At 37.0% G+C, this 13,459-nt stretch overlaps 1 protein-coding gene across 7 annotated transcripts in view; it reads right to left on the bottom strand.

Annotated features, from left to right (window-relative positions):
- Positions 1-13,459, bottom strand: part of LOC108707614 (disks large homolog 2) — a 659,829-nt gene that overhangs the window by 267,816 nt on the left and 378,554 nt on the right. For all 7 annotated transcript variants that reach the window (XR_005965552.1, XM_041582854.1, XM_041582851.1 and 4 more), the window contains one exon: positions 11,534-11,675. Coding sequence is in view for 6 of the 7 variants with exons in the window: in XM_041582854.1 (XP_041438788.1) it covers positions 11,534-11,675 (142 nt within the window). In the remaining variant the exon portion in view is untranslated. The remainder of the gene's footprint in view (positions 1-11,533; positions 11,676-13,459) is intronic.

The raw sequence follows: 13,459 nt of genomic DNA, 5'->3' as shown, positions 1-13,459 counted from the left end.
AAACTATTGTTTTGCCGCCAATAAGGATTTATTATATTTTAGCTGGAAGGTACTGTTTTATTATTACAGCGAAAAAGGGATCCTTTTTAAATATATAGATTTTTCGGATAATAAAGTCTACGGGAGACAGCCTTCCCATAATTTGGAGCTTTCTGGATAATGGATCCTATACCTGTAGTGGCACACGCTCCACCATAATGCCCCTGGCCAGTGCCTACAGTGGGCTAAAAAGGAAATAATTTTTAAAAAAAATCTAATTTTGTTGGATAAAAAGGAGTCTATCAGAGACGGCCTTCTCGAATAATGGGCTTCCTAGATAACGAGTCTCTAAATCATGGATCCCATGCTTGTAATAGATCCTATAACTGTATATAGTATGTAGTATGTATGTAGTTAAACGCAGGAGGTACATTGCCCCTACAATAGCTAATTAGACTTTAGCCCTGGAAAATAACATATATATATATATATATATATATATATATATATATATATATATATATATATATATATATATTTATAATATTACTGTTAGTATACTGTACAATGTATTTGTAGTTGAGGCAGAGACTTGTTTGAGAAGCCTTGCCGTCACCACTGGGGTTAAAATAAGTGCTAGCATAAAAATAGAAATAGTGCAGATATGTACTGAAAATAACCATATGTGTCTGGTTGCCATGGTAAATGGAAAACAAAAATAATGTATGCATAGAAGTATTAAATACAGCAAACTGTAATTAGGATTCTACAGTACTGTGTTCTAAAGAACATGCTATGCCCGATGCTCTGATTGTCTTGTATCATATAAACAGGATTATTTCCGAATGGCTCTAAACGGAAGTTGCAGGACACTCAGTAGAAATGTACATTTGCATAATCATTTACAATATTGACTCAAAGCACCAACATTTCCCTCACAGGAAAATATCAATACAGTATTGAGTAGATTACAAAAAAGGCAAGAGCATTTGGATGTATCCGATTGGAAACAGACATGAAAAGGTTATTATACAAATGATAGTTGGACCATGATGAGGGTCTTACACCAGCCCAGTATGCCTCAGAATGTGCCAATTCCACCAAACCAGACTCTTTATAGACTTTGGGTTATCAAATGCAGCCCTATGTTCCTCACATATGACAGCACAGATATTTAATTTGAGGTGGGATGCATCTCGGTTTTCCCATTAAACCAATGATAAACTCTAACCCGGATTTCAAGCATTTTGCATTCACCGCCTGTAATATGGAATTAAAGGTGCTCCCCTTTTGTAAGTATGAATATGGGAGCTGCATTGAGTAGATCCATGAAAATATTTGCCACTTGAAAAAAACTATGGAGATGATGGCATCCAGGAGTCCCAACAGTACATACAAGTGGATTGAGAAGACAGAAGAGGCCTTGTGCTCCATCAGATTAAAGTTTTGGTATAAGAGATATGCCTCAAAGACATCAATCTGAAATACTATCTGGGTCAGAACCCTAGAAAGTCATATTATTTAGCCATTGCAAAGAACAGGATAAATGGGTGGAAGGGACAAAACAAGTGGAATACTCCTCACTACCATAAGAAAAGCCTGAGCTGGTAAGAGCAGAGATTATTTGATTCATGTCTTCCAGCAGGGCCGGAGCCAGGAGTAGCAGAAGAGGCACATTCCCAAGGTGATTGGGGGATGCCAGGCATCTACCTTCTCTGTTGCCTGCCCCTAGTCCGGGTCAATGTCCCCTCACTAACCAGTAATAAGCGAGTTCCACTCCCCAAGTCAAAGCTCACTAATGCGCTCCTGTTTGTGTGTGAGCATGGGGGGCGACACAGCAGGCTGAGATGCCTAGGTTGCCTGGCTGACCTGGCCGGCATTGTCTTCTGGTGTTAAATGGCAAAAATCCCATTAGAGAGGAAGTTTAAAGGTCATTTGGACCATACAGAAGTGTTCTCCTGATATGTGCATGGGGCTGAATCAAGCTCCAGTATGAGGTAGACACTTCAAGAAAGCCTTTGAGGTCTTGCACTGGCTTTTTGAAGGAGCTCCAGTTTGCCATCATGGAGGAAAGTGCTAAAGAAGTGACTAGAGTGTTGGAAGACATGTTTGTCTCTCTACTCAACTTTGTGATCTATGAATAAAAAAGCACCATTGGTCTTTCTCATCTGGTTGGTCGCTTACCAGGCAATGAACATTGAGATGGTAAAAGCCATGAATGTTAGTGATGGGTATGGAAAGAGAAGTCTACAAAATCAGGAGCAGCTAATTCTACCACTTTTTTGGAGCCATCCCTTGCTAACATCAAGTTAAGTGAAGGAAACAAGCACCATAGTTGATATCTTTAGCAAAGCACAATAATGGTGTGCAAGAGCTCACTCACTGCAGCACATAGACCAACGCAGAGAAACTCATACTTACAGTATTGCATGAAGCACAGGATTGGTGGAAGCCCTGTTTCTGAGACTAGCTGGAGACTAGGCAAAGAAATAAAATGGAGGCTGTTGAATTGTTGGCTGTTATTTCAGCAAGTTTCCAAAGCTGAACCAAAGGCTTGTGTAACTCCATGAGTCTAACAAGGAAATAATTTTCACAAAAATATTTAGCAGATATTGATTGGATATAAATGTTTACCATATTATTGACATAGTTAATAACTGCTGTACTTTGCTGGACTCATGCATCCTTCACAGTCTGACTTGGTTAGAACACTTTTGGGGTCTTGTCATCCAATTTAGAGTCATGCTATAACCATAGCAACACAAACTGCATTCTGTAGCCAAGTTTCCTGCATCTTTGCTATTTGTATTGAGTGTATGATTAATGCATTTTGAGATCAGGGACAGGTGTATAAAAATACACATTTATTTTAATTTTATCTGACATATTTATAGCTTGTTTCAAGGTGTGGAATGGGCTAGCTATCCAACAAAGGGTAAACAAGACTTTGATAAAGAAAGGAAAAGATTATATTATACATCAATTGGGAGTCCACGTCTGATTTCCATTAAGTTAAGCCCAAGGGACTCGCCCCAGTTCTCAGGCGATACCATATAAGAGATTCCTTTATCAAAAGATAACTGTCCCAAGAAGAAAGGAAAAGATTGATATGGATGGAATGAACAGGCACAGGAGAAGAACAAAGAAGAGCAATGGAATCTCGTGAAGACTACATGGAGAAACAAGTCCTCTTCTGCCATCATCTTCAAGAAGACCGTGGTATGGTTACCATCAGATTCATCTGGCACACACAAGTGAAATACTGCACCCAGGGGATGTCAAATATTTGGAAGAATGTAAAAATGTTGGGACTGCATAATATGAAAATATATCATTCATAACCTATGCTTATTAATAATGGAATAGGTAGAAAGAGGTGGTTTTAGAGGTTTTTGAAACCACAATTAAACGCTATTTAATTTTTTAATATCTAAAACCATAAATGCCATGAAAGTTATTAAAAGATTCTAATATAGAAAAAAATGTGAATGGTAAAAAAAAACGCTAAATGATGTACCAATACATATGAAAATTTTAGGTTTTCGGACAATTACTAGAGAAAAAAAATCAGAAAACCTCCAAATTGATTAAAAATGGTCCAATAGGATCAGCACAGCTCTCATGCACTTCTATAAGACCTTGACAGCTTTTACTTGGCACCGTTTGTATTAGAGTTTTTCCATCGTTTTTACACTTAATTAATCTCGAGTGCTCGAGAAATACAAAACAAACGATGTTTTAAAGAAAAAAAAACAATTTGTGAAAAAATAGAAATTCAAATTTTAGTAACCTGGTCCCTTCATGTTGAGCCATTGATCATGTTTATAACACTAAAAGGCATTTAGCAATAATCATGAAATACTAAGTCAAAAAGGTATTTTTATAGGTGATACTTAAAAACCTGGAATATGCAAGATTAAGGGGCAGATTTACATAGGGTCGAATATCGAGGGATAATTAACCCTCAATATTCAACTGCCGAATGTAAATCCTTCGACTTCGAATATCGAGGTCAAAGGATTTACCGCAAATAGTTCGATCGAACGAAAAATCTTTTGAATCGTTCGATTTGAAGGATTTTAATCCATCGATCCATGGCACCTCGGTAGGTTTTAGGTGGCGAAGTAGGGGGTCAAAGTTTTTTTTAAAGAGGAGACAGTACTTTGACTATTGAATGGTCGAATATTCGAATGATTCTTAGTTTGAATCGTTCGATTCGAAGTCGTAGTCGAAGGTCGAAGTAGCCAATTCGATGGTCGAAGTAGCCAAAAAAATCATTTGAAATTCAAAGTTTTTTTTATTCTATTCCTTCACTCGAGCTAAGTAAATGGGCCCCTAAGGGAGTAATGTACTAACATTTGGATTTCTATTTTTTTTTTGTTAAAATGTTGTGTTTTTTAAAACTACAGAAATTATTTAAAAAAAAAACTAAAATTTGAGATTTATTAAATGTAAAAACCACAAAAAACTCTAATACATAACTTCAGCAGGGAAATGCAGTTGAGGTCCAATAGGGAGCTGCGCTTATCCTATTGGACCTTTTCAGATATTTTAATAACTTTCTTGTCATTCATTTTTTTAGAGAAAATTAGTTTAATTGTCGTTTCAAACAGCTCTAATAACACTAAAATGTGACTTTTAATAAATGGGCCTTTAACAGTGGGGGTTGTCATGTCATATCTCAAAAACAATGGCATACGTGAGGTTCGACCAAGGTGATATTCGATTTAAAATTTTGAAGGCAGCCAGTCTGTTTCCGTCTCCACCATGACAAAAAATAAAGTTGTTTCTAAAAATGAAATCATATTCTGCCTGCATAACAAACACTTAAAAGTAATTACAATCTATATTAAAAGCGGCTTTAACCACGCATTTCTCAAGTGCCAAATCAAACAGAATAGCGAGATAATCTCTTTCTGTGTGGATAATTGAAAAAGATCTTAAATGGATTAATTTCAGCAGAGATCTTGAAAATGACATTTGGGGGGGGGGAGTTGTTGGGTCTACGTGGAGCAAAGTGACATGTTTTCCCTAATCCATTGTTTTGGAAATGAAAGATTTAACTTTTTTAAACAAACCATGATTCATGTTGGGGGCAGATTTATCAAAAATGGTGAACATTTTCTAGATTCATCTCTACTTATCTGACAATATTGTAGAGCAATTCTCAACATATTTTGTTTTCAGATGTCATTTGTGGCTTGAATTACGATTCACATTGCCAAAGATTTTTTTTGGTAAAGCGACATGACAAATCTCAGAAACTTTCAAGAATTCTTGATAAGAAGATTCCGGCTCAAACAGTCGCTGATTTGTTTGGTTTGCAAGGATCGCAGCAGTTTTGAGCTGCCAAATATTATCACAGAAAAAATGTCAGTGAGAAAAATTTATAAAAACCTAGAGGAAAGCAGTTGAAGAGCCATTTTCCTTGAGATTGAACAAAATATGTCATCTCTGACTTTGATATAGAATAAATAGACATTGGAATGTATTTTATTGTTCAAATTCAGTCAATGTTTTCAAAGTTTTTCAGGGATGTTTTTCCTGAATGTTCTATAGTTGTTGGATAAAGAATCCAAGCTATAGTTAATTATGTTGGTCTATACAGTGAGATGGATACATTCTGTGGCATACTGAACTGATATTTTGAAAGAACTTCCTGAACCAGATACCTTTAAGCAACCGTTTGCAATCAGTCTAAAAACCATTGGTGCTTCCATGGCTTGAGTACAATATGGCAGACTCATTTAGACAGGAGATGGGTTGGTGTTCTATAAGTATTAATCATGCAGATTTACACACTATCATAATTATTCCAAAGACATTCATCATGCAGTGTTCTGTCTAGACAGCAGCCAGCAATACCCAGCATGGTCGGACTATATTGTACCAGCATGGCACTTCTATATTATATCATTGTAAAAGGCTCAGAAACATTAAGCCCCTCTTTATTTGAAGGTGTATCTTTTTCTAATTCTTTGATTTTATGTTAAAAATATTTATAAACTTGGGGCCTGATAGCATTTTACAATGTTGATCATGTATATGGATATCTGGTGTAGCTTTGGTGCACTGGCCATGCTGAGATATTGAGTTACCATGGCTCATTTATCAAGTAGAGTTCTGTGCAAGGTGCCAAAAATTAGGGTGAAACGCAATGTTATTGTGTTAGTGCTACCTGCTACAGTAAGTAAAACCTGGAACAAACAGTTCTTCAAGGCAGGGTTTAATGCTAGAGTTCCCTTGTGTTTGTAGGCCATATACATTGCAGCTTGCAGGTAAATGTCCAACACTTATCAGAACAGGTGTCAATGAAGCATATGCCAAGTAACTGTGAACATTTTTAAACCATTTTAGTGCTTTGTGCTCATCTATCCACTCATAAATGAGCCCTAATGGGTATCTTCTTTTAGGCTGCTGCCAGACTTTATCTCCTAACATTATAGATATTAAAGGTTGCTCTGCAAACAACAAACATTGCTTGGCCACAAATGGAATTCATAACTAGGCAACTCCTGCAGCGTCAGATTGCATAGCAGAATGCTGGTCACCCCTGCACTGGTCTAAAATATTTAGGATCTAATGAACGTATCAAATTTTATTTTTTCACATCGATAAAATTGTTGGCAAAACAAGGCATAACAACAGTGTTGGACATACACATACTATAGAGTGGCCAAATTAACCTCTATTTTGTTCATCATAAAGGAACATTTACCATGGCATATACTGGCCTAGGATTGGGTAAGCATTAGGCTAGCCCAACCAGTGGTTGGTTGGTCAGTCGTAACATTTTCTCCCTTTGCCACCCTCATGAGCTTGAATGTTTCTGTTTTATGTCAACATTTGGATAAAACCTCATGGTTGAGAGACCTGATACAGTTCTGGGCTTACCAAAGCAGTGCCTTGATTAATACTTTAAATTGTTGACTTCAGTGCACATGTAGACTGTTTATCGATTCATAGGATAAGAAATGTTGGCCAGTTTTGAACCTATTTTTCAATTTTAGCTCTATGGGAGTGACTCATAGGTGGTAACTACATCAAACCATCTAGCACTCCAATCAGACTGCAGACAACAAGCCACAAAAAACATCACATTCTATTGATGTAGACCATGGGTGTTTATAGTTGGTCTTTGGTGAAGCCAGAATGGAAACAAGGTCACACCCAATCCACCATCACCTGTTTCTCTTGACATCCATCTGTTTGAGCCAATGACCTACCAAGTAGACCAGTGCATTTGGCCAATAGTTTACACTTGACTATCACACAGGTCAACCAATGGCAATTGGCCATTTGATGCCAATGTTAGTTTTAAGGCTGCCACTGGTTATATGTTTTATGGCTGAGGAAGTGTTATATCAATGAGGAACTATGGCTTGGGTTGAGTAGAGAAGACAACTGTTAGAGCCATCCTGCCATTAAGCCATATAATCCTATATTTGCATCTTGTAAAGGAAATGCAACATATTTTGCATCCAGTATCTGACAATCTGCTACTTAAATCTTGTAATTTGGGGGGGGGTGCCCGTTTGGAATATTTAGATAATTTCTACAAAAATACTGAGTAGTAATATATTCAAATAGTACTTTGATAATGGGAATGGAACAAATCGCCATTAAATAGTCTGTCATATCTCACTCTGTTAGTTCATAGGTAGTTATACAGAAATGCATTGGAGAATGGAGACCTAGATCCAGGAGTTAAAAGCCATAATATAAAAATATATATTCTCAGCTGAGCTCAGTACAAGGGGAAAACCAGGGACGGATTTACATAGTTGGGCGCTCCTAGGCCCACTGCTGTCCATCACCCCTGTCACCTCCCCTTTATTTGTGAAAATGTTCATTATCTTGACTGGAGCAATGGGGATTGGCGCACGGGAATCTCAAGTGCATCCCAAGTGTTTTTGAACCAATGTGGGTGTGGTTGGGCAGCATGCCGCCCCCCTAAATTCCTGCCGCCCTAGGCCCGGGCCTTGGTGGCCTCTCCACAAATCCGGGCCTGGGGAAAACATATTCTGGCCCAGTTTTTCTCTCTGTAGAGTCTATGTGGAGATTTGAGGAGATTGTGCTTAGTAGAGGGAACTACACTTGCTGACATTGTAGAGTTGAGTGTGGTTCCATGAATTGTGCTTAGAAGTGGAAAAAAACCTACTGGCATAGTTTAATGGTATCTCCCTGGGCAGGTTATAAACCTATCTGGTGTCACTTTTTGACTTGTTTAAAGAAAGATTTTGAGCAAACTTTGGGGGCTGTTCCTGCTGCATTGTGTTTAGTACAAGGGGACTATGCTGGAATTATTTTACAGTAATAACTTATTCTGAATTGTCATTGCTTTGAGCATGATAGAGAGAGATATGTTCTGAGACAACTTGCAATTGGTTTTCCTCTTTTTATTATTTGTGGTTTTTGAGTTATTTAGCTTTTTATTCAGCAGCTCTTCAGATTGCAGTTTCATCAATCTGGTAGCTAGGGTCCAAATTAACCTAGCAACCATGAACTGATTTGAATAAGAGACTGGAGTATAAATAGGTGATGTCTGAATAGAAAGATGAGTAATAAAAAGTACCAATAACTTACAGATAATTTGTTTTTTAGATGGGGTCAGTGACCCCCTTATTTCAAAGCTGGAAAGAGTCTAAAGAAGAAAGCAAATAATGCAAAAACTATAAAAAAAAGAAAAAATTAAGACCAATTAAAAAGTTGCTTAGAATTAGCTAAATTATAACACCATTGTTTAATATCAAATGGAAACATTTCAGAGCTCAATTATTGATCAATCAAATTGGTAGGGCGTAAAAATGTTAAAAGAAAGTGTGCTCCATTTCTACCCCAGATAGTCAGCCAATTGCAGATCTATTACCCAAGCTTATTGGAGCCTAATGTTTGTGAGTTTTGAGGTTCTTTAATAGGACAAAATCTCATGTTTCATTGAAATTAGATAGCAAAAGGGAGAAAATTGCTAATACCAATACCAAACAACTCTACAGTTTTCCATTGCCCCTGTTTTCGCATAAGCACCCTCCCCCTAGAGCATTGCACTGAAGATTGCGTTGGCAAACAAAGTGTTAACACAAACAGCATTTTTTTTAAAAATTACATCATCATCATTAACAAACAATGCGGAGGGCATTGAGCTTCTTCGTCACGCACAATGCAACAAATGCAGATTTATGCCCGAAATACGATTGAATCCAAGTTTTGGAAGTGCATCCTTATATCATGCCCTGTTGGTCGGAGAATTTCCTCTTGGGTCTTTGACTTAAAATCTACTACCAAAAAAATGAAACATGTATCACAAGCATGGGCCAATGAAGAGCGAGCATAAATGATTATTTGATGGAATTATACCATATTCATAATAAACACTTAAAATACATATCAAATTGATAACGGCAAGCTACTTACCACTTGTGGTTCTGTTTATATACAACAAGTCATACAAGTTACCTCCAGAATTTAATGAGCCAAAGTACCAGTAACAAACAAGCTACAGATGGAGCTAGCTGTAGTTAGATTGCACAGGAACACCATGAATAGTGATGGGCGAATTTGCGCCGTTTTAGTTCGCCGAAAAATTCGAGAATTTCGCGTGAAATTCGCAAAACAGCGAAAAATTCGCGAAACGGCGCCGGCGTCTCATTTTTTGACGCCGGCGCCCATTTTTTCAAAAAAAAAATTTTGACGCCGGCGAATTTTTCGCGGGCGTTTCGCAAATTTATTCGCTGGCGCCGAATCGCGCAAATTCGCCACGAATTCACGCCTGGCGAATAAATTCGCCCATCACTAACCATGAATGGATAAAAGGATGCCCTAGGACAACCGTCACAATAAGCCTTCTCCATCTGTAGTTATGTTAGTCTTTAGTGGTCTATTAGCTTCCCAGTTGGGTTCTGCAGAGATGTTCAGCATTTCATTGTGTAAATTATATATTCAACTTATGATTTTATTTACAAAGGAAAATGTAATATCGGCACCAACCCTTGACCGTTGGAAAGGGAACATCGTGTGGGTTTATCTCTCATGTGGGTCAACTGGACAGATCAAAACTGAAACAAATTTCTGAAAGTTGTCATGGGAAAATATTCGAGTTCTGGGTTCATTAGCACATGCCTGAAGCACCTTAAAGAAATGTACTGTAAACCCTCAAAAAAATGTATGTACATTTGCTCAGAGGTCTCTTCTAAGCACTTTACGTGATTTTTTATTATTTTGAGTTTAACTGCTAATATAATAAATCTGAAACAACAGCTCTTCCTTCTGGTCATTTTGGCCAACTGGCTATAGTCATCTGAAAGTTAATTGCCTGAGAAAAGTTTACAGTTGGCTGAAATTTTATTTTGTTAAAAAAAGGAGAGTCTTGTGATGTAACTCTGCTTAGAACCGACCAGAGAAACATCAGATGACACTTCTCTGCTCACTAACTTCATTTTCAAAGCAGAGCAGCATCACAAGATGTTTCTGTTATCCAAAAATCTATTTTCTGCGGAGGCTTTATAATAAAAGGTCCAAAGCTTGCTGCCACAAGCCAGTTCAGTTCAGTACATTAAAATGATATTGAAAAAAAAAAGAAAACCTTATATTTTAATTTGTATTATTCTTTCTTGATCAAGGAAAATACCTGGATCAATTCATTAGAATGTTCAAAGGTGTTATATTGCTCAGGGCACAGAAAAGAAATTAAATATTGGGTATTTTCTTTTACCGCTTGGTAAAAAATATTTGAGTCTGATAAATAGGCCCCTTATTTCTAAACAGATGGACCAGTTAAATCTAATCAGTTAGTTTGGTTACAGGAGACCTGTTATAGTTTAAGCGCAACTTGCGTCAGCAGTGATTTTTGGGCAGATATTCACTGGGCCTGTAAATCCAGTTGCAATAATTATGTGCACTGCTGCCCATGAATAATAGATTAAATAATAGATTAACCATTTAATTAGCATATTTTGCCTCTGTGTCTTTGGTTTTGATTTGGCAGGGAAAGCCAGTTATTAATATTCAGTCATTTCAGCATCTGATGGCCATCTAGAAAATTTGCATCTAAAATTGATTCACAGTTCTGTGTAGCATTCAAAAAAAATGTCAATTAATTTTCAATTAAACGTTGCTGAAAAAATGTATCAGAATAAATAAGTCAAGTGCTCTCACTTGACTTATTTATTATTAAAATTCAATTTTAATGGCAAAACAAGTTTACTGGATATATTTCAAATTGACTTTGTGTATTTCAAGATGGCAATACAATTCCTCGGGATATAGGTAAAACTAACCGCACACAGATCAAGCGGGTCACCCCATATGGTAATTTTTAAATCAAAAGGTTGACATACTGTAGGTTCTTGAATGGGACTTATGAGCCCATGAGCTCTGAGTGGCAAAAACTGTAATTAGTTCTAGACTTGGAGGTTATTCAGTGATCAATCAATGGGCAAGTAAAATATCTCCCTGCTCATCTTCAATAACTCCATCATTTCAGAATAATCAAGAAAGAAAAAAGTTAATAACATTAATATTAGAACTGTAATATATTTAGAAGAGAACTTCTGACCTGGTATAGTCATCCTCCACAAGCATGTGCTTTGGGATTGGGGAATATCTTCCCGGAGAAATAGGTGCTAGAGGGCTCTTGTATTCCAAAGTCCCATTGTTGGCCGAACTTAGAATGTGACTTTCCAAAGGTGGTGAGTATGCTAGAAATAGAATAAAACAATGATAGTTTTGTAGGCATCTCAAGGACTTTTGTAGCAATTTAAATTACTGGTGTCATTTTTGATCAACCAAATTCAGTTATTATGAAGTTTGCTTGGGTTATCACAATGGGGAAATTGAGAGGATGGTTTGCACAAGCTGTCATATGGGTTTTTTTCCAACCCAGTCAGGTTAAATGTACAATATTCAAATTCTCTCACAAGGAGAGCTGGAAGCTTTTACATCCCGAGAGATCACATCAACACATTACAAACCATATATAACTTAAGGTGACCATACATGGGCGGATTTGCTCATTTGCAGAGGTTGCCAAACGAGTGGATCTTGCACCGATATGCCAACCTTGAGTGGGTGGGTGATATCTGATTGTGAGGCCTAGGGCCCAACATTTGGATCACAAAGCCAGGAATGCATGTGGTCGGATTGAGGACTGCGACAATGATCCATAGTGGTCCTCAATGTGATGGGAATTTTAAGCCCGCCTGATCGATGTCTACAGATTTTTGGACAGATATCGATTGCAGAAGCCTGCCATATACCTTAAGAGTGGAAAATCTGGTCTGCCATAACCAACAAGAACTAAACTATGTGAAAAGAAAGTCAATGTTAAAACTGAAGCAAATACTTCTAGATTGGGTTGCTCAAAAGATCTGTAGAAGCAGTGTTTAGGTTTACCATAATGGAAAACAGAAAATGTAAATAACATGTAAAGACATGGTTTATTGATATAGGTATAGTAACCCAATACGTTAAAAAAAATATGAACCCTTAAAAATTTTTACATACATTTCTTTGTCTAGTTTTCAAGATATTACCCATTTTTAAACAACACCACCACCTTCTGGTCAAGTTGGTCTGGTCATTTTAGAAAATAGTCTTGTAATGTTACTCTGCTTAGAATATTTAATGTATAAAATATATAAGATTGGGGTCTCCAAGTTAGTAGAATAGTAATTCACCACATTTAGAAAGTGGAGGATAACCGAAAATTCTTTAAAGCAAGCACTCAGAAAGGCAGACTTCCACCAGGCAGACTTCCACCAGGCAAAGGTTTTCAGAGTGAAAAGTAGTTTATTGTATCCACAGCCTTTCACACGAAAATTCGCCAGTGTCAAAAAAAAAATGGACGCCGGCATCTGTTTTTTGGACGCCGTCGCATTTTCACTGGCGATTGTGCTCTGGTGTCCAAAAAACGGACGTTGGCATCAAAAACCGGCGCCGTTTTGAGAATTCTGTGCAGTTTCCAGAATTTCGCAGGAAATTTACAAATTTTTCGGCGAAGCAAAATGCCCTAAATTCGCCCATCACTAGTTCTAAGCAAAGTAAACATCACAATACTTTCCTTTCCTCCTTTCCTCTAACAAAATTAATTTTCAGTCAACTGTTACCAGTTGAAATGAACAGCAGGTGGTGCTGTTGTTTAAAAATTGTTATAACAGCAGTTTGAAAAATGAAATCTCATATATTATAAAATAAATGTATGTAGATTGCAAAAGTGCTCAGAAGAACATTCTGAGCAATTTTGTATTAATTTGTTTTGATGGCTCACAATTCCTTTAAACTCATTAGAAACTTCCAAAAGGTTTCCTACATTCGTTTTTCATATTTAAACTGTTTATGAGTTGTATTATGTAAAATGTATATCCATGTGTATGTTTTTTTGTGTTTTCGAGGCTATAACACAGTAACACAGATTATTGCAGCTTGACAACATACGCTAGTATCGTTATTACATATGAATAGCAATTTAAACATGATAACAAGA

The sequence above is a fragment of the Xenopus laevis genome, chromosome 2L (genome assembly GCF_017654675.1).
Source record: "Xenopus laevis strain J_2021 chromosome 2L, Xenopus_laevis_v10.1, whole genome shotgun sequence".
Lineage (NCBI taxonomy): Eukaryota > Metazoa > Chordata > Amphibia > Anura > Pipidae > Xenopus > Xenopus laevis.
Note: the sequence above shows the minus strand (reverse complement) of the source record. Positions and strands in the feature narration are given on the sequence as shown.